Here is a 20,338-nt window from a genome sequence, read left to right on the forward strand (position 1 = left end):
AGCTCCTTCTTTCTTTCTGCTGTGTAGTATTCCATTGTGTAAATGTACCACAGTTTTTTATCCTTTCATTTACTGATGGGCACTTAGGTTGCTTCAAGCACTTGGCTATTGTAAATAACACTGCTATAAACATTGGGGTGCACAGGTTCTAATATTTGACAAAGGTGGCATCTCAAATCATTGGGAAACAATGAACTTTTAATACATGATGTTAAAACAACTTGATTTTTTTTGGGGGTGTGGTAAAACTGAACATTCTCCTCATACCATAATCCAAAGTAACTCTCAAATGGCTCAGAGATATAACTGTAAAAAAAATAGCTCTGGCCAGGTAGGTCAGTTGGTTGGAGAGTCATCCCAATGCGCCAAGATTGAATGTTTGTCACACATTAGGGCACATACAAAAACCAACCAACGAGTTCATAAATAAGTGAAACAACAAGATCAATATCTCTCTCTTTCTCAAAATGTTTTAATGTAAAAAAAAAATAAACCATACAAGTTTTAGAAGAAAGAATAAGATCTGCAGAAAATCCTCAGTTCAGGGTGACTATGGCTTCTATCTGGCTGAGTTGCTGGGGATTCGGTTTCTCCTGGAAGCACACAGTACATCTTCATGTTGGGGCCTGAGACAATTTTTCCTGTAATTGACCCTGGGTGGTGCTATGTGGAGCAACCCCACTGACCCCCAACTCCTCTTTAGTGAGGTTTCCCTTTATGCAGTTTCCCTTTATGTAGTTGGCGCAGTTCCAGTCCATGGAAATGAAGTTATATTTACGGGCTCAAAACTAGGTATGGACCAGAAACACTCTTCCCTCTTTATCCTGTGAAAGCCAGTAGCATCTACACTGACCCTGCTCTGTGGACCCGTCCTCCAACTTGATACCTTATTTTTATGCGAAATACTTGTTGGTTTTCTCAGCAATTTAAAAACTTATTTAGTTTTGTTTGGTTTTATCTTGTCTTCATATTTCTAAAATATTTTTGCACCAGAGTTACTTAAACATACATATTACTCATATTACTCATACATAACGCGATTTCTTTGAGACTTGAAATTCTTCCAGTGTGTTTTCCAGTGTACTTATTCTGTCATTTGTTGCGTTTAAATCTTTGATCCCTCTGGGACTTATTTTGTGTCTGTGAATAGCGTGGTCAGAATTTACTGACCTGTTTCCACCGAATGCAGTCTTGACCATGTACTCACTGGTCCTGCATATCTTGGTTTGACAAGGGAGGGCAAGCACGGGCCTAGACGAATCTTGGGGATCCTGACCACAGTCTGGTGGAACAAAGACACTTTCCTGGTGGTGACCCTGGCTGTGCGGGTGCAGAGCGCTGGTGGGAGAGACTGGACTCCGCGTTGCCGTGGGGCCAGGGCAGGGAAGACCCTCCAGCATCACCGAGATACTTGCGTTTCCACTCTCCTCTCCAGGCCGAAGAAGCTTTGGAAGACGCTTCCCTCTACTTCTCCAGAGAGGAGTGGGCAGCGATGGGAGACTGGGAGAAAGGCCCCTACCGGAACGTGAGGAGGAACTTCCACGTGCTCACCAGCCTCGGTAGCTGTGTGCGCAGGCGCTGGGCCCAGGGGCTTGGTGAACCCGCCACGCTACTGGGCTGGCCCCGGCTCAGGCTCAGGCGGCTCCATCCGCCTGCAGCTCCCTCCTGCAGCTTCCTCCTGCGTGGGCATTGATCAGGGGGAATTTGCTCCTTCAGTCACAGCATCACAGCAGGGCTGGCGCTGATGGTGCAGCGCTCACAGCAACTCCTTTTACTCTCCCATCCCAACCGAGCCAGTCACACAGGCTTCCTGGTGCTTTTTGCTCCTCCAGGCTCTTTGCTTTCAGGACAAAGGTTTTGTCTCTTTCCAGGTCTCAGGGCCCCTCGACCAGCTTTTATGTGTCACCGCGGGCAGGCCACTGAGCTCCAGGAGGAGGACCCTGAGGACTCTGATGAAGAATGGGCTCCAAGGCGGCAAGGTGAGGGGCAGGAGAAACCAGAGCTACCCTCCTGGCATGGACCTGGTTTAGGTCAGGCTGCATCTCAGGAGTTAACCAGGGGAAAGAGTTTGCTTGTTCAGTGAACACGCAGGATGCAGAACAGTGTGTGGTACAGTGAGGGGCGATTCCTGTGAACTTTCAAGTGTGCAACATAATCATATATATTTATAGATACAGTAATAATCAGTAATTGTATGAGAACAAAGGAATGAATAAGAAATAACTAATTCAGAATAGTCATTGCAAGAGAGGGAGGCAGGTCTGGCTGGTGAGGAGTGTCCCCACACCTGGCTACCCGATGCCCTCCTGGAGACAGATGGGAAATAGTATAACCATGCTGATAACAGGAGCTGGGGGGAGGGCCAGGGTCAGGAGTGGTTGATCACTATATCACTTCTTGATGTCAGCCATGATGCCATTCTGTCCAGTATCATGAGTATTCACTGGGTAGAGTCTGTCCACTTTCATGGGTCTGGGACTGAAACACAGGTAAAATCAAGATGTGATCTTCGACTCGACTGGAATTCTGTTTCTGTGGTCATCAGATTGTGGATGCTGACCAGAGTCTACAGATTAAAAAAGGGCGTGGATGGCCAGTATGTGCACAGGGGGGAGGATACCAGAGAAAGGAGACAAGATGGTCCTGGTGCCCTTAGCCAGTCAAGGCCAGTTTGAATAAAGAAAACGGGCTGGGGAAAGGGTTATATTGAAGACATGGAGTTTCTGTGCAGTTACATTTTATTACATTTTTGTCAGGAGAGGCCAGTGTATCTTTTAATAAATGATAATAGATGCTTTATGAACATAGGGTGAAGCATAGATAACACTTTGTCTATTTTTTTTATCATTCTAATGAAATGAGTGAATGGCCCCAATAGAAGCCTAGGCCTTAATGATACCTCAGAAAACATTTTCCAATCATCCTGGTATTGTTCTTGAACTACTCATTCAGAATTCTGTGTCCCTAATAAGAATCTCCAGATTTTGGAAACATTTACCAATGAAAACACTGATTTCTCTTCATCTTTCAGTGAAACCTATTTGGGTGGCCTTCAGAAGGGAACAGAGTAAACATAAGGTGAGTATTTCCCAAATCCTGTTGACAGGAAAATTTTCCTTATGGATAGATATGCAGGTAAGAGTAGGGAAATGCAGAAAGTATCCTAGGAACTGCTGACTTCCTTTCCTGGTCTCTTCAACACATTGTCCGTTATTACCATCTTTTAAAAAAGATTTTATTTATTGGTGTTTTAGAGAGAGGGGAAAGGAGGGAGAAAGTGAGGAGAGGAGCATGTGCAAGACACACCTATATGGGTTGCCACTCACCCACCCCCAAGTAGGGAACCTGAACCACAACCCAGGCGTGTGCCCTGACCGGGAATGGAACTGGTGACCTTTCAGTCTGCAGGCCAGTACCCAATCCACTGAGCCAACCAGCCAGGGCTCATCATCATCTTAATAGTTAACAACTACAGCAACAATACTAATTACCATTTGTTTCAGACTTTAAGAATTCTATGTGAATAAACTCACTTAAACATTGCAACAACTCGGTGAGGTACGTACTATAACTGTCACCATTTATGATGAGGAAAGTGATCTTTCAGAGATACAGAAAAGTTTGGCTATATTTCTTAAGATCACAGTATCAGTGGTAGTGCAATCTAATTCATAGCTGCTTCTCTAAACCACTTACCAGCTCATTAAAACTTTCAGAGTTTTGCCCTGGCCACTGTCACCAGTTGGGTGTCATCCTGCAAAGCAAAAGATCACTGGTTTGATTCCTGGTCAGGGCGCATACCTGGGTTGTGTGCCAGTTTCCTGGTTTGGATGTGTGTGAAAGGCTACTGATCAATGTTTCTCTCTCTCCTTCCCTTCCTCTCTCTCAAGAAAATAAGCAAAATCTTTTTTTAAGAAATTAGATAAATAACTTCCGCCAAGATGGAGGCATAGGTGGCTGTGCCATGCCTTCTCACACAACCAAGTTTAGAGACAACTAAATATTAGCAACAGAAAAACATAGTCAGAACAAGGAAAATTGAACTTTTCGGAAGTCCGTTAACAACAAATTCTTCAGCCTGACCGGTAAGGGGCGAAACCAGTGGCTGGTGAAGCGGGGTTGCACAGGAGGACTCGGTCAGACGGACTCAGGTGCGCGGAATCCAGACGCGCGGAATCCAGGCGCAGGGTTGGACCTAGTGAGCGACCGAGTGAGCAACCAGGCGAGCGACCAGGTGAGCGACCACAAGGGAGACAGTGGAGGAGCGGTGCTGCATGTTGACTGTGGTCGTGCATTTGTGCACGGGTGGACAGGCGAGGGAGTGGGCGGTTGGACGGGGGGGGGGGCCCACGGCAAGCAGCAGTGGAGGGCGCTGCCATTTCCCTGCTCTGACCCCACCTCCACATACAGCCTCATAACCCAGCGACTCTGAGTGGCCGGGCCCAGGGGAACCACCTAAGGCGCTGCTTCTCACCCAGCTGTGAGAAACAGCAGAGGGGGTCGCCATTTCCCTGCTCTGACCACGCCCCCACATACAGCGTCACAACCCAGCGACCTGGGAGTCTGAGGTGCCGCTTCTCACACTTAAAGGGCCAGAACAGACCAAAAATGGCGCAGGAAGATCTCAAAGCCCCAGAACCTATAGATCTAAGAGATGAGGAAATAGCAAAACTCTCACAGGCACAGTTTAAAACACTGGTCATCAGGATCCTCACAGAACTGGTTGATTATACCCACAAATTAGACAAATATATGAAGGCGAAACTAATTGAAATGAATGGAATTGCACAGGGCACCAATAGCAATGAAAAGGAAACTGGGACTCAAACCAATGGAGTGGACCAGAAGAAAGCAAATAATGGCCAAACAGAAAAGAGTCAGGAAGCAAGAATTCAAAGAAATGAGGAGAGTCTTAGGAACCTCCAGGACATCTTTAAATGCTCCAATATCCGAATTATAGGGGTACCGGAAAGGGGAAAGGCACAGCCACCAGTGGAAAACTTATTTGTACAAATAATAAAGGAGAATTTCCCCAATCTGGCAAAGGAAATAGACATCCAGGAAATCCAGGAAGCTCAGAGAGTACCAAAGAAGTTGGACCCAAGAAGGAACACACCAAGGCACATCATAATTACATTAGCCAAAATTAAAATGAAGGAGAGAATCCTAGAAGGAGCAAGAGCTAAGGGGACAGTCACCTACAAAGGAGTCCCCATCAGACTGTCAGCAGATTTCTCAAAAGAGACCTTACAGGCAAGAAGGGGCTGGAAAGAGGTATTCCAAGTCATGAAATCCAAAGACCTACAACCAAGATTGCTCTATCCAGCAAAACTTTCATTTAGAATGGAAGGACAGATAAGGTGCTTCTCAGATAAGATCAAATTCAAGGAGTTCATCATCACCAAGCCCTTATTATATGAAATGTTAAAGGGACATATCTAAGAAAAAGAAGTTAAAGAAACATGAACAGTGAAAGGACAACAAACTCACAGTTATTAACAACCACACCTAAAACGAAAGCAAACTAAAAGGACAGCTAGATCAGGAGTGGAAACATAGAAATGAAGATCTCAAGGAGGGTTAGCAACAGGGGAGTGGGAGGAGGAGAAGGGGGGAGAAGGTACAGAAAATAAGTAGCATAGACAGTAGATAGAAAATAGATGGGGGGCAAGAATAGCATGGGAAATAAAGAATCTAAAGGACTTGAGACAGACACATGGTCATAAACTAAAGGGGGGTAATGGTGGGGATAGGGGGTAGGGTGGAGGGGAATGAAGGGGGGAATAGAACAACTGTAACAGCATAATCAATTAAAAAAAAGAAAAAGAAATTAGATCAATAAACTTTCATAGTTTCCTAAAGTTTACATGGTCTCATCCATATGTCATTACATCATTCATCTGACTTTCAGCCAAAGTTCTCTGCTGTGCTGAAGGGAGAGGTGCACTAAGACCCTCTGAGTAAGGAAAGCGTACAATGTGCAGGCAGTTTGTACAGTGGATGGTCCCAGATGAAGAAGAATGTAAAGTGTCCAGGATCAAAGCCTCCCACTCTAATTCAAGAAAGCATCTCCGACCCCTGAGGAGCTTCAGGTTTGATGATTGAGAAACAACAAATAATGAAGTGACTTAAGGACTGATGTGGACACTGGCCCGCAGTGTCCGCGTCATTATGGAGGAAAAGACATTCACACAGACTACCAAGTCCGGTGGAGGAAAAGTGACAGCACAGCTTTTCTCTCATGGGTAGCAAAAGCTGCAGCCTCTGCCATGACCAGCATTTATTGGGTTTCTCAGCAGATTACATGATGGTCCTTATTTACTATGCACAAGTTGGTTTAGGTGGTTAGCTTTTACAGACAGCAAAGGAGCCAATGCTGCTAAACACATCACAGAAGACAGATATTTGCAAATGAAAAGGCAAAAGTGGTTGAACCAGTTACACTGGTCCTTGGAAGGTTTAGCATGGATTTTAGGAAGTTACTTTGCAGTAAATGTTTGTGCTGAGGGCTGGGCCCACACCATGCAGAATGGTCTCCTACAAAGGACTTCATATAAGTTGCACACTCTTCTCTAGAAACTCATCCATCTGGAACTGATTTCAAATGCCCTTTATTATATCGGGAAGTAACACCTTCTTTGAGTTCAGGGAAAGAAGGCCACACTCATCCCATTTAGAATCATTTGTTCAGCCTGCCTACCTCTGCATTGTGAGCTCTTTGAGAGGCTGGTTCATGCCTCAGACTTCTCAGAGGTGACAGGCCCAGATCAGGGCCCTGGAGGGCCCCCAAATGTTTGCTGAATGAACTCACAATTACAAATTAAACTAGAAGATGATCAATGAACACTGAAGGTAATTTCTGTGAGATGTGAAATATGGAGAGAGCTGAGGGGTAAATTGATAGCAGGACTGTAATCTCACATTTATACTGTATTACACAATTCACAGAACACTGGTGAGCATTATTTCATTGCACATTTACTATAACATTGAAAATTAGCATGTTATAGATCATGAAACTGAAGACAACTAGCTACTGATACAGCCTTATTCAAAGAGAATTGGTGGGAACCAGATAACCTAAGTATGAATATTCTTCCTAAGGTATTGAAAATTTTATCACCATTTTATTTATTGTCTAGATATGTTTCTGCCAATTATTTCTTTATTCTTTTCCAAATATCCTTAACTCTCAATATTATACAGACAGTTGAAAGAAAAGAGCCATAAGGCACAAGCTCTAATCTTGGGTTCATTATCCACATTGGCTCTATCCTCTCCAATATTCATACTCCCTATGTGTTTCCAAGGGTTAAGTATTAAAGACATGCATGTAAAATGTATCATAAGCCTTAAAAAATTAAATACATGTTATCTTTTAATATGTGATTCTTATATGGAAGGCAACATCCACGGTGTCATTAAACAATGAAGATAGTTTGAAGGAATTATCAGGAATAGCAAATTTGATGACTGCAAGTGACTCAGAGCAGGCCCAGAAACCAGTGTCCCCTTCTGGAGAAGCATGTGCCTTTGGAAAGCACACTAGACAAAAATCAGGTAGGATAAAATAATTGAGTTCCTCTAAGTTCTATAGAAAGCCTGATAAGTATGACCTAGGTATGTGGGGAGGATTTTGGATGAGCCTGGATTTAAGCTGGGCTAAGCTGAGACTGAAGTTAGCAATGGAGCTTTGGGCAAATCCTATAAATTTTCTGAACTCCTGAATGCTAATGTGTAAAGAGAAGAAGATAAGGAAACATCACTCATATATTGTTTGAAAACATTAAATTAAATTTAAAACAATTGACACATGCAAGTTGTCCAATAAGTCCATCTGTGATCATAGCAACCACACTTTATTGGTGTCGTGTGCCCAGGCCTTTACTCAATGCCTAACACAAAGTGCACTCAATAAATATTTTATGAGTGATTAAAGGTTGGCAAGTTAAACCTGGTAATGGGAAGATCCAGACACTGAAATTGTATCAGTCATCTGTAGTTAGTATGGAGTCTTCATCTTCTGGACCAATAGTTAACAGAGTGAAATACCAGAGTATGTAAAAGGACAGGTGGTCATTTGATGAGAGGAGATTGTGTGTTATATGATAAAATGGGAACTAACACTCCACCTGGCCTCCAACTTAGAACTCAAGAGAAAAGAAATGGATGTGAAGATGTACAACCTACGAGAAAGAAAGGGCCATGTGTACAAAGAGAACAACGAGCCCCAGGATGATGAGTACCTTTGTAAGTGACCCACACTAAGAAGTATATTATAATACAATAATTTCATCTAGTCCTTTGCTCCCCAAAACATTCCCTTCCTCTACTGACCTGGCATACAGGATTGAGTCTCAATGATGTCAGTGCTGGACTCCCTCTGAAGCTCTTTGTGTCCAGGAACATGCGCTATACCTTACCTAAACACTGACGCTCTCACCTCCAGATTGTGAGAAGTGTCAGAACTTCTTCATCGACAGCTGTGCTATGCATGGGCCCCCTACATTTGTAAAGGACAGTGCAGTGGACAAGGGGCATCCCCACCGCTCAGCCCTCACCCTGCCCGCTGGGTTGAGAATCGGGCCATCGGGCTTCCCTGAGGCTGGGCTTGGAGTGTGGAATGAGGCAGCTGATTTGCCAGTGGGTCTGCACTTTGGCACTTATGCAGGACACATCACAGAAGATGAAGAGGTAGCCAAGAGCAGAAACTCCTGGCTGGTGAGAACTATTTACATCTTCCACTGTCCCCTGGCTTCCCACATTTCTTCTGAGGCTTGGAGGGACCTCTCCTCTTATGTGCTAGACATGGAGGGGACAATATGTTTAGCTCTGTGTACTGACTGGACTTCACATGAACACAGAGCTCCTGTTTAAGGACCAGAAGGTAAGTGGGAGCAAAGTGGTACAGACACAAAAGACTGGTTCCTTTCTCTTGGACTCCTGCTCTGACTGGACAGGTAAACTCAGATGTGTAGATGATGAGTAAGAAAAATATCATGTGGTCACAAGTAGCAGTTAAGTCCCCATGCAGCTTTGGTGACAGTGGAGTAAAATAATTCTTCTATTACCTCCCCACACAAAAAAAGTAAAAGGTCTTTAACTTCTTTTCTAAAACACAGATCACCAGAGGGAGAAACTGCTATGAGTATGTGGATGGGAAGGACAAATCCTGGGCCAACTGGATGAGGTGAGGTCAACAGGTCTCTGGGTGCCAGAGGGGACACTCATCCCCCAGGAGCCCATATATCTGCCCCTCTCATCATGCCTCCCTCAGTGGTTTCCCTCAATCCTTTTCTCCCTCTTTTTCTCTATGCAGTGTTCTTTCATTTCAGGGGACATTTAGAAAAAAATATATGTTTTCAAAACAAAGCTCTCTACTAGACACAACTTGGGCACTGGAAAGGACCTTGAAGAGCCTAAATTCACCAGGGACACTGGATTACACTCTAATTTATCAAATGAACATTAATTAAGCACTTACTCTATTCCAGTTTAGGTGAAGGAATATAACATTACTAAACAGATCACACAACCCATGTCCTTATGGATGACTTCTCACAGACAGACATAAGACAATTGCTTTTAGAAACATTTAACTATAATTTCCAAGAAGTGCACAGTGTCAAGATAGCACAAACCAAGAGTGGCCTAAACCTGTGAGGGCAGCAAACCTTCCCAGCCTCACTTCTAACTAGAGCTGGGCTCTGAGGCCTGCAGAGCAATGGTCATGGGCCCCTTTCCTGACAGGGGCTCTCTTCTATCAGGGATAACAGAATGTGAATCAACTACTATTGTCGTTTTATTCTAACAAGACAAAAAGACCTCCAATTTTCTATAGTAACCTTGGGCAGGCAAGTGAGAGGTACCCTACATAAAGTGTAGGGGGGGTTAGAGAAAGGCCTCTCAAGAGAAAATAGATGTGGGCTGAGTACTGAGTAATTAGTGACCTAATTGAGAAGCAGAACCCTAGATCAAGCACCAGGTTCTGTGGTGTGAGACAACTTGATTTAGAGTTTGGAGAAGCAAGAGATGACTGGATATTATGGCCAATCAGGGTGGAGGTTAAGGCTGGAACTGAGTTGTAGGAAATGGTATTAGGCAGCATTAGCACTACAAGCAGGACTTGGAGGTAGGAATTTACATGACATGCTGAGAGACATTCAGGCACTGAACAGAAGGTTCCCCGGGAGCACCGGGGGCATTGGGCAACAGCAGAGCCTGAGGGCCTTCAGAATCAGTGAGGAGCTGGACATGGATGTAACAGGTAGTGGGACCTCATCACTGTGGTTTTCTTTCCCTTCCTCTACCTCAACCCCAGGTATGTGAACTGTGCCCGGGATGATGAAGAGCAGAACCTGGTGGCCTTTCAATACCACAGGCAGATTTTCTGCTGAACCTGCTGGGTCGTCAGGCTGGGCTGTGAGCTCCCGGTCTGGTACGGGGATGAGTATGGCCAGGAGCTTGGCAGCAAGTGGAAGGGAGAGCCTGCAGCTGGGAGAGGGTGGGCGCCACTGTTCTTCAAAACAGAAAGAAAAAAGAATTCTCCATAGACATATACACGGTCCAACTCTTAAGTACAGTAAAATCCACTCTAAAGTCAGTAAAGGTTCAGATCACATGCTTGAGAAACTCACCATGCATTCATATGCCTTTGACTCTTAGGCAAAATTTTAAATTTTTTATTTTAAAATATTTCATGCCCAAAATGTACAACTGCTTTTACTGCCTAAAGGCTGACAGACAAAAAAGTTTTCAAGCACTAACCAGCTCTCTCACCAAGGCAGTTTTTCTGGCATTTTTATAGCTGTTTCTTCTTATTTTTCCTCCATATTTCTAAATAAAACATTTCTTGTAGGCGTTCATTATTTTTTACAGATTTTGCCCTGGCTGGTGTTGCTCAGTGGATTGACTGTCAGCCTGGGAACCAAAGGGTCGCCGATTCCCAGTCAGGGCACATGCCTGGGTTTCGGGCCAGACCCCCAGTAGGGGGTGCTCGAGAGGCACCCAAATATGAATATTTTTCTCCTCCTCCATCCCTCCCTTCTCCCTTTTCTGAATATCAATCGATCAATAAATCTTTTTTAAAAAAAGATTTAGAAAGGAGGGAGAAAAACATCTGTGCAAGGAAACATTAATCAGTTTTCTCTGGCACACCCACAACTGACCCACAACCTTGGCATGTGTCCTGACTGGGAATCAAACTTATAACCTTCCACTTTGTGGGACAACACCCAACCCACTAAGCCACAACATTCAGACAAGGCACATTTGTTCATTACCTAATTGAATTGTCAGGTGAGATCCTACTTCATGGCATGGGGTGGTGGGACCTGGAAATAGGCATTAACATGAGGAGAGAATCACTGCTCTTAAGGGGCTGATGGGTGAAGGAGGGAAACCCAGGCACATGAGCTTCCATGTGCATGACACTACATAGCGGTTAGTGCTTTGGAGAAAACTAATCCAGGACAAGTGCCTAGGGATCAGTGTGAAGGGAGGTGCTCTGTGGTAGGTTGTCCGGGAAGGGCTCCTCAGGAGATAACATTTACAAAAATACCTTCGGACAAAAGGATCCCAGGCAGAGGGAACAGCTAGTACAGGGAAGAAAAGAAGTGTGGCGTTGAATTTGGTGAGGGTTACTCGGGTCTTGTCTCAGCATAGAGGGTAAGGACGGAGATCACACAGATGCTTAGCACCCAGGAATTCAGTGCTGATGATCCCAGAAAAAACACTGGACTTTCCTGAGTGCAACTGTGCAGTTGTCAGCTGTAGAGTGGTGTGTTCTCTGTTCTGATTATGTCTGGTTAATTTTCAGAATATAAACTCCAGTGGGGAATCCCCTCATATTACTTCACCTCCAACTGAGATAGCATGGTGGATTGGCCAGAGAGGACAGGAGTCAGGCGTGTAAAAAATGTGCTTGAAATATTTTGAAACAGGTCCTCATCGTGTATTTGAACTGGTGTAACACTGAATAAGATGAAGCATAAATATCTGGGTGAGGCTTGAGGAAGGACATTTTATTTTACTATTTTGGAAAACTGAGAGAAGCGATTCCTACTTGCGGCCTGTGGTTTTCCTCTGTAACATGACCTAGAAGATGCCTACAGATGGGAAAGGTCACTGCAGTTCCATCCACACAGGGAGTGAAATGGCCTCTCATGCTCCTCAAAAGTCCCTAATCTGGGCAATATTAGAAAAGACCCATAATGGGGGCTTTCTGAATTTCTGAAGAAGATGCACTGCATAAAAATAAACAGGAAAATAGACAGCGAGTGGACACTGGGAGAGAGAGGTTGTGTTATCACCACCATCAGGAGGATTCATGGGGCAGGTCTTACCAGGAGACTACATACGGACCAGATATTTTCATAAACATCTGCCTTGACCAAACCTTTGTCTTTCAGCAGAACCAAAGCCAGGCATCCACCCATGTCACTCTTGCTCTCTGCCCTTTTCCAGTCAGAACTTCCTCACCCAACACGTGAAACTCAGTCATCCCTCTCAGATTCTCCTGGGAACATCTGCAAGAAAACAGCTCCAAGCGAAGGAACCCTGCCCAGAGGATCAGAATCAACAGCAGCAACATACTAGTATGCACGGCTGGAATGATAAAGCTGAAGGTCAAGAGGTCAAAGTAAGGGCCAAATCTTTGTTTAAAAGGATCAGTGAGAGGAGAATCTCAAAACCCTTTTTCCAACCTTCCAAAAACAAATGAGCTTGAGTGAGCAAGAGAATGAAGGAAGAAGAGCCGGAGAGGCCAGAAAGAGAGTCCAGAGGACACTGGCAAGTTATTTGTGAAAGCAAAAAAAATCAAGAATTGCAACAAACCAAAATGGAGAGTGTTGGCAAGGCTTCAGTGCTGGGTCACATCTCATCAGAGACAAGGATTGACACTCAGGAGAGAAGCCCTATATTTGCACAAAGTATGGACAAGGCTTTCCACACAACTCAGTTCTCATAAGACACCAGAGGACACACTTAAGAGAGAAGGCCTGTGTTTGCAGGTAGTTTGGGAGAGGATTTACACAGAAGTCACTTCTCATTACATATCACAGGATACACTCAGATGAGAAGCCCTTGGTTGTAGGGAGTGTGGGCGAGCTTCACACGATGGTCAGATCTCCTTGGAAACCAGATAATACACTCAGGGGAAAGTTACAGTTTTCCACACCTAGATTTTCAAGCCCAGATCTACCTAAGAAGGAGCCTTCCACACTCCTGGGTTAAGACAAAACTAGGGAGCTTTGCCGAGACGATGTTTTCGGAATGGGTTACAGGTTCTTCAGAAGGTAAATAACACTCTCCAGTGACCAATTGGTTCCCAGGCAAAAATAAAAGAACTAGGCTTGTAAAACCAGCCTTGGAAAATTATTACAGTTCTCCAAACTACTTTTTCAAGCTGAGAACCACCTCGGAAGGAGCCTTGCTAACTCAGCATTTAAGACAAAACTTGGGAGCATTCTCGAGGGCGGGAGGGTTTTGCCAAATGGGTTTCAGGTTCTTAATATGAAAAATACCCTTCTTCAGGGCCCACTTACATTTGGAGACGCTAAAATATGCAAACTGCGCTTGCAAACTGGGCTGAAAAACGTACAGGAGCCTTGCTCACTCACAAGTTAAGAAAACGCTCAGGAGCCTTGCCAGGCGGTTTTTTGCCTAATGGATTTCAGTTTCGTCAGAGGGGAAATAGCCTTCTCCAGTGCCACAATAAGTTGTTTCAGGGTAAAATAAAAAACGGGGCCTAAAAAACCAGCATGGAAAAGTAGAGGGGCCTGTCTAACCCTGGAGTTAAGACAAAACTCTGGAGCCTTGCCTGATGTTTTTTTGCCAAGGGGTTTCAGGTACTTCATAGGGCAAATAGCCTTCTCCAGGGTCGTGTTATACTTTTTAAGGCTAAAATAAATAAACTGGGCTTGAGAAACTAGCTTTGGAAAAGTAAAGGAGCCTTTGTCACCCTGGAGGTCAGAGAAAACTCGGGAGCCATGCCGGGTGTTTTTTTGTCAAATGCTTTCAGGTTTTTAATATGAAACATAGCCTTCTAGAGTGCCCTCTTCAATTCTTAAGGCTAAAATATAAAAACTTGGCTGAAAAACTAGCCTTGGAAAAGTAAAGGAGCCTATCTCACACTGCAGGTAAGAGAAAACTCGGTAGCATTGCCAGGAGTTTTTTTGGGAAAGGGGTTTCAGGTCCTTCAGGGGAAAATAGCCTTCTCCCGTGTGGTGTTATGTCCTTTGAGGCTAAAATAAAGAAACTGGGATTGAGAAACAAGCTTTGGAGAAGTAAAGGAGCCTTTCTCACTCTGGAGGTGAGAGAAAACTCGGGAGCCTTGCCGGGTGTTTATTTGCCAAATGGGTTTCAGGATTTTAATATGAAAAATAGCCTTCTCCGGTGCCTGTTAAGTTCTTTGAGGCTAAAATATAAAAACTGGGCTTCAGAAACTGGCCTTGGAAAAGGAAAGGAGCCTTGGTCAACCTGGAGGTGAGAGAAAACTTGGGAGCCGTGCCGGGTGTTTTTTTGCCGAATGGCTTTCAGGTTTTAATATAAATAATAGCCTTCCCCTGTGCCATCTTCTGTTCTTTGAGGCTAAAATATAAAAACTGGGCTCGAAAAACTAGCCTTGGAAAAGTAAAGGAGCCTTTCTCACACTGCAGGTAAGAGAGAACTCAGTAGCCTAGCTGGATGTTTTTTTGCCAAATGGGTTTCATGTTTTAATATGAAAAAAAACCATTCTCCTGTGCCCTGATAAGTTCTTTGAGTCTCAAATATAAAACCTGGGCTTGAAAACTGGCCTGGGAAAATTGGAACATATTTCCAAGGCCATTTTTCAATCCCAGATCCATCTCAGAAAGAGAATTGCTCACTGAGAAGTTAAGACAACACTCGGGTTCATTAGAGGGGGGCAGGAGGATTTTGTGGAATCGGTTGAAGCTGTCAATATGAAAAATAGCCTTCTCAAGTGCCCAGTTAAGTTTTGAGAGACTAAAATATGAAAACGGGGCTTGCAAACTAGACTGAAAAATGTAAAGGAGCCCTGCTCACTCACCAGTTAAGAAAAAGCTCAGGATTCGAGCTTCGCATTTTTTTTGCCCAGTGGATTTCTGGTGGGTCAGAAGGGAAATAGCCTTCTCCAGTGCCATGATAAGTTCTTTGAGGGTAAAATTAAAAAAACAGTGCCTAAAAAACCAGCATGGAATAGTAAAGGGGGCTTTCTAACACTGCTGTTTCGTGCCACTGGGTGAGGAGCAGCGCCTCAGGTGGTTCACCAGGGCCGGGCCACTCAGAGTCGCTGGGTTATGACGCTGCATGTGGAGGTGGGGTCAGAGCAGGGAAATGGCGGCGCCCTTTCTGCCGCTTGCTGCGGGGACCCTCTGGGTCCTGGTCCAATTGCCCACTCCCTTGCTCGTCTATCCTCGTACAAAAAGCGCGACCACAGGCGACCCGCTTCCTGCTCCCTCATTGTTTCCCTGCGGTGGCTCGCTTGGTCGCTCGCTCGGTCGCTCACTAGGTCCCACCCTGCCCATGGATTCTGCGCACCTGAGTTCGTCTGGCCGAGTTTTCCTGTGCTACCCCACTCTGTCACCTGCTGGTTTCACCCCTTAAGGGTCAGGTTGAAGAATTTGTTGCGAACAAAGTAAGAGTTCAATATTCTGTGTTCTGGCTGTGTTTTCTGTTCGGCTAATATTTACTTGTCTCTAAACTTGGTTGTGTGTGAAGGCACGGCCAATGCACCCATGCCTCCATCTTGGCGGAAGTCCCCTCCACCCCCCGTTCAGTTTTGAGAGACTAAAATATGAAAACTGGGCTTGCAAACTAGACTGGAAAATGTAAAGGAGCCCTGCTCACTCACCAGTTAAGAAACAGCTCAGGAGCCGCGCCGGACATTTTTTTGCCTAGTGGATTTCTGGTGGGTCAGAAGGGAAATAGCCTTCTCCAGTGCCACGATTAAGTTCTTTGAGGGTAAAATAAAACACGGGGCCTATAAAACCAGCATGAAAAAGTAAAGGGGGCTTTCTAACACTGGAGGTAAGACAATACTCTGGAGCCTTGCCGGGTGTGTTTGTTTTTCGCCAAATGTCTTTCAGGTCTTTAATAGGAAAAATAGCCTTCCCCTCTGCCCTCTTCAGTTCTTTGAGACTAAACCAGAAAACGGCGGCTCGGAAAACAAGCCTTGGAAAAGTAAAGGAGCCTTTCTCACACTGCAGGTAAGAGAGAACTCGGTAGCCTTGCCAGGTGGTTTTTTGCCAAATGGGTTTCCCTTTTTTAATATGAAAAATAGCCTCCTCCTGTGCCCTGCAGAGTTCTTTGATGCAAAAATATGAAAACTGGGCTTGAAAACTGGCCTGGGAAAACTGGTCCAGTTTTCCCAGGACAGTTTTCAAGCCCAGATCCATCTCAGAAAGAGCCTTGCTCACTGAGAAGTTAAGACAACACTCGGGAGCATTAGAGGACAGCAGGAGGATTTTGGGGAATTGGTTCAAGACCTCCATGTGAAGAATGGCCTTCTCCAGTGCCCCGTTCAGTTTTGAGAGACTGAAATATGAAAACTGGGCTTGCAAACAAGGCTGGAAAATGTAAAGGGGCCCTGCTCACTCACCAGTTAAGAAAAAGCTCAGGAGCCGCGCCGGGCATTTTTTTGCCTAGTGGATTTCTGGTGGGTCAGAAGGGAAATAGCCTTCTCCAGTGCCACGATTAAGTTCTTTGAGGGTAAAATAAAACACGGGGCCTAAAAACCAGCATGAAAAAGTAAAGGGGGCTTTCTAACACTGGAGTTAAGACAATACTCTGGAGCCTTGCCGGGTGTGGTTTATTTCGCCAAATGTCTTTCAGGTCTTTTATATGAAAAATAGCTTTCCCCTGTGCCCTCTTCAGTTCTTTGAGACTAAAAGAGAAAACGGCGGCTCGGAAAACGTGCCTTGGAAAAGTAAAGGAGCCTTTCTAACACTGCAGGTAAGAGAGAACTCGGTAGCCTTGCCAGGTGGTTTTTTGTCCAAATGGGTTTCAGGTATTTAATATGAAAAATAGCCTCCTCCTGTGCCCTGAAGTGTACTTTGATGCATAAATATGAAACCTGGGCTTGAAAACTGTCCTGGGAAAACTGTTTTTCCCAGGCCAGTTTTCAAGCCCAGATCCATCTCAGAAAGAGCTTGCTCACTGAGAAGTTAAGACAACACTCGGGAGCATTACAGGACAGCAGGAGGATTTTGTGGAATTGGTTCAAGTTCTTAATATGAAAAATAGCCTTCCCAGTGCCCCGTTCAGTTTTGAGAGACTGAGATATGAAAACTGGGCTCGCAAACTAGAGTGGAAAATGTAAAGGAGCCCTGCTCGGTCACCAGTTAAGAAGAAGCTCAAGAGCCGCGCCGTGCGTTTTTTGCCTAGTGGATTTCTGGTGGGTCAGAGGGAAATAACCTTCTCCAGTGTAACGATTAAGTTCTTTGAGGGTAAAATAAAACACGGGGCCTAAAAAACCAGCATGGAAAAGAAAAGGGGGCTTTGTGACACTGCTGTTTTGTGCCACTTGGTGAGGAGCAGCGCCTCAGGTAATTCACCAGGGCGGGCCCACTCAGAGTCGCTGGATTATGACGCTGTTTGTGGAGGTGGGGTCAGATCAGGGAAATGGCGGCGCACTCTCTGCCGCTTGCTGCGGGGACACCCTGGGTTCCGGTCCAATGGCCCACTCCCTCCCTCGTCTATCCTCGCACAAAAAGCGCGACCACAGGCGACCCGCTGTCCTGCTCCCTGCATTGTTTCCCGCGGTGGCTCGCTTTGTGGCTCGCTTGGTCGCTCACTAGGTCCCACCCTGCGCCTGGATTCCGCGCACCTGAGTTCGTCTGGCCGAGTTTTCCTGTGCTACCCCACTCTGTCACCTGCTGGTTTCACCCCTTACGGGTCAAGCTGAAGAATTTGTTGTTAACAGAATTCGAAGAGTTCAATATTCTGTGTTCTGGCTGTGTTTTCTGTTGGCTAATATTTACTTGTCTCTAAACTTGGTTGTGTGTGAAGGCACGGCCAATGCACCCATGCCTCCATCTTGGCGGAAGTCCCCTCCACCCCCCGTTCAGTTCTGAGAGACTAAAATATGAAAACTGGGCTTGCAAACTAGACTGGAAAATGTAAAGGAGCCCTGCTCGCTCACCAGTTAAGAAAAAGCTCAAGAGCCGCTCCGAGCGTTTTTTCCCTAGTGGATTGATGGTGGGTCAGAAGGGAAATAGCCTTCTCCAGTGCCACGATTAAGATCTTTGAGGGTAAAATAAAACACGGGGCCTATAAAACCAGCATGAAAAAGTAAAGGGGGCTTTCTGACACTGGAGTTAAGAGAATACTCTGGAGCCTTGCCGGGTGAGGTTAATTTCGCCAAATGTCTTTCAGGTCTTTTATAGGAAAAATAGCCTTCCCCTGTGCCCTCTTCAGTTCTTTGAGACTCAAAGAGAAAACGGCGGCTCGGAAAACGTGCCTTGGAAAAGTAAAGGAGCCTTTCTCACACTGTAGGTAGGAGAGAAGTCGGTAGCCTTGCCGCGTGGTTTTTTTTTGCCAAATGGGTTTCCGGTTTTTAGTATGAAAAATGGCCTCCTCCTGTGCCCTGCAGAGTTCTTTGATGCAAAAATATGAAAACTGGGCTTGAAAACTGTCCTGGGAAAACTGTTCCAGTTTTCCCAGGCCAGTTTTCAAGCCCAGATCCATGTCAGAAAGAGCCTTGCTCCCTGAGAAGTTAAGACAACACTCGGGAGTCTTACAGGACAGCAGGAGGATTTTGTGGAATTGGTTCAAGTTCTTAATATGAAAAATAGCCTTCCCAGTGCCCCGTTCAGTTTTGAGAGACTGAGATAGGAAAACTGGGCTCGCAAACTAGAGTGGAAAATGTAAAAAAGGCCTGCTCACTCACCAGTTAAGAAAAAGCTCAGGAGCCGCTCTGGGCGTTTTTTTGCCTCGTGGATTTCTGGAGGGTCAGAGGGAAATAACCTTCTCCAGCGTAACGATGAAGTTCTTTGAGGGTAAAATAAAAAACGGGGCCTAAAAAACGAGCATGGAAAAGTAAAGGGGGATTTCTGACACTGGAGTTAAGAGAAAACTCTGGAGCCTTGCCGGGTGTTTTTTTTTGCCCAATGTCTTTCAGGTCTTTAATATGAAAAATAGCCTTCCCCTGTGCCCTCTGCAGTTGTCTGAGACTAAAAGAGAAAAAGAGGGCTCGGAAAACTAGCCTTGGAATGGTAAAGGAGCCTTTCTCACACTGCAGGGGAGAGAGAAGTCGGTAGCCTTGCCGGGTGGGTGTTTTTTTGCCAAATGGGTTTCCGGTTTTCAATACGAAAAAAAGCCTCCTCCTGTGCCGTGCAGAGTTCTTTGATGCAAAAATATGAAAACTGGGCTTGAAAACTGTCCTGGGAAAACTGGACCAGTTTTCCCAGGCCAGTTTTCAAGCCCAGATCCATGTCAGAAAGAGCCTTGCTCACTGAGAAGTTAAGACAACACTCGGGAGCATGACAGGACAGCAGGAGGATTTTGTGGAATTTGGTTCAAGTTCTTCATATGAAGAATAGCCTTCTCCAGTGCCCCGTTCAGTTTTGAGAGACTAAAATATGAAAACTGGGCTTGCAAAGTAGACTGGAAAATGGAAAGGAGCCCTGGTCACTCACCAGTTAAGAAAAAGCCCAGGAGCCGCGCCGGGCGTTTGTTTGCCTAGTGGATTTCTGGTGGGTCAGAAGGGAAATAGCCTTCTCCAGTGCCACGATTAAGTTCTTTGAGGGTAAAATAAAAAACGGGGCCTAAAAAACCAGCATGGGAAAGTAAAGGGGGCTTTGTGACACTGCTGTTTCGTGCCACTGGGTGAGGAGCAAAGCCTTAGGTGGTTCACCAGGGCCTGGCCACTCAGAGTCGCTGGGTTATGACGCTGTATGTGGAGGTGGGGTCAGAGCAGGGAAATGGCGGCGCCCTCCGTGCCGCTTACTGCGGGGACCCGCCGGGTCGAGGTCCAATGGCCCACTCCCTCGCTCGACTATCGTGCACAAAGGCGCGACCACAGTTACCCGCAGCCCTGCTCCCTCGCTGTTTGCCCGCTGTGGCTCGCTTGGTCGCTCTCTCATTCGCTCACTAGGTCCACCCTGGGCCTGGATTCCGCGCACCTGAGTTCGTCTGACCCAGTGTTCCCATGCTACCCCACTCTGCCACCTGCTGGTTTCACCCCTTACGGGTCAGGCTGAAAAATTCGTTGTGAACAGAATTCCTAAAAGTTCAATATTCTGTGTTCTGGCTGTGTTTTCTGTGTCTAATGTTTGTCGTCATTAAACTTGGTTGTGTGAGAAGGCCCGGCAAATGCACCTATGCCTCCATCTTGGCG

General features: G+C 45.5%; 1 protein-coding gene and 1 long non-coding RNA gene across 2 annotated transcripts; both read left to right on the top strand.

The window, feature by feature from the left end:
* Window positions 1-1,328: 1,328 nt before the first annotated feature.
* LOC128628201 (histone-lysine N-methyltransferase PRDM7-like) lies at window positions 1,329-14,508 on the top strand. Its single transcript, XM_053670528.1, has 8 exons — window positions 1,329-1,559; window positions 1,872-1,979; window positions 3,032-3,078; window positions 7,404-7,560; window positions 8,149-8,250; window positions 8,450-8,721; window positions 9,123-9,190; window positions 12,466-14,508. Exons 1-8 carry the CDS (start codon window positions 1,493-1,495, stop codon window positions 12,719-12,721), a joined length of 1,077 nt encoding a protein of 358 aa, XP_053526503.1. The 5' UTR covers window positions 1,329-1,492; the 3' UTR covers window positions 12,722-14,508.
* A 2,190-nt stretch (window positions 14,509-16,698) lies between these two features.
* LOC128628202 (uncharacterized) lies at window positions 16,699-18,492 on the top strand. The gene is made up of 2 exons (XR_008392531.1): window positions 16,699-16,953; window positions 18,376-18,492. It is a non-coding gene; the product is annotated as an uncharacterized LOC128628202 (long non-coding RNA).
* The last annotated feature ends 1,846 nt before the right edge of the window (window positions 18,493-20,338 follow it).

Source organism: Artibeus jamaicensis, unplaced genomic scaffold (genome assembly GCF_021234435.1).
Source record: "Artibeus jamaicensis isolate MK-2021 breed Jamaican fruit bat unplaced genomic scaffold, CSHL_Jam_final contig_588, whole genome shotgun sequence".
Classification (NCBI taxonomy): domain Eukaryota; kingdom Metazoa; phylum Chordata; class Mammalia; order Chiroptera; family Phyllostomidae; genus Artibeus; species Artibeus jamaicensis.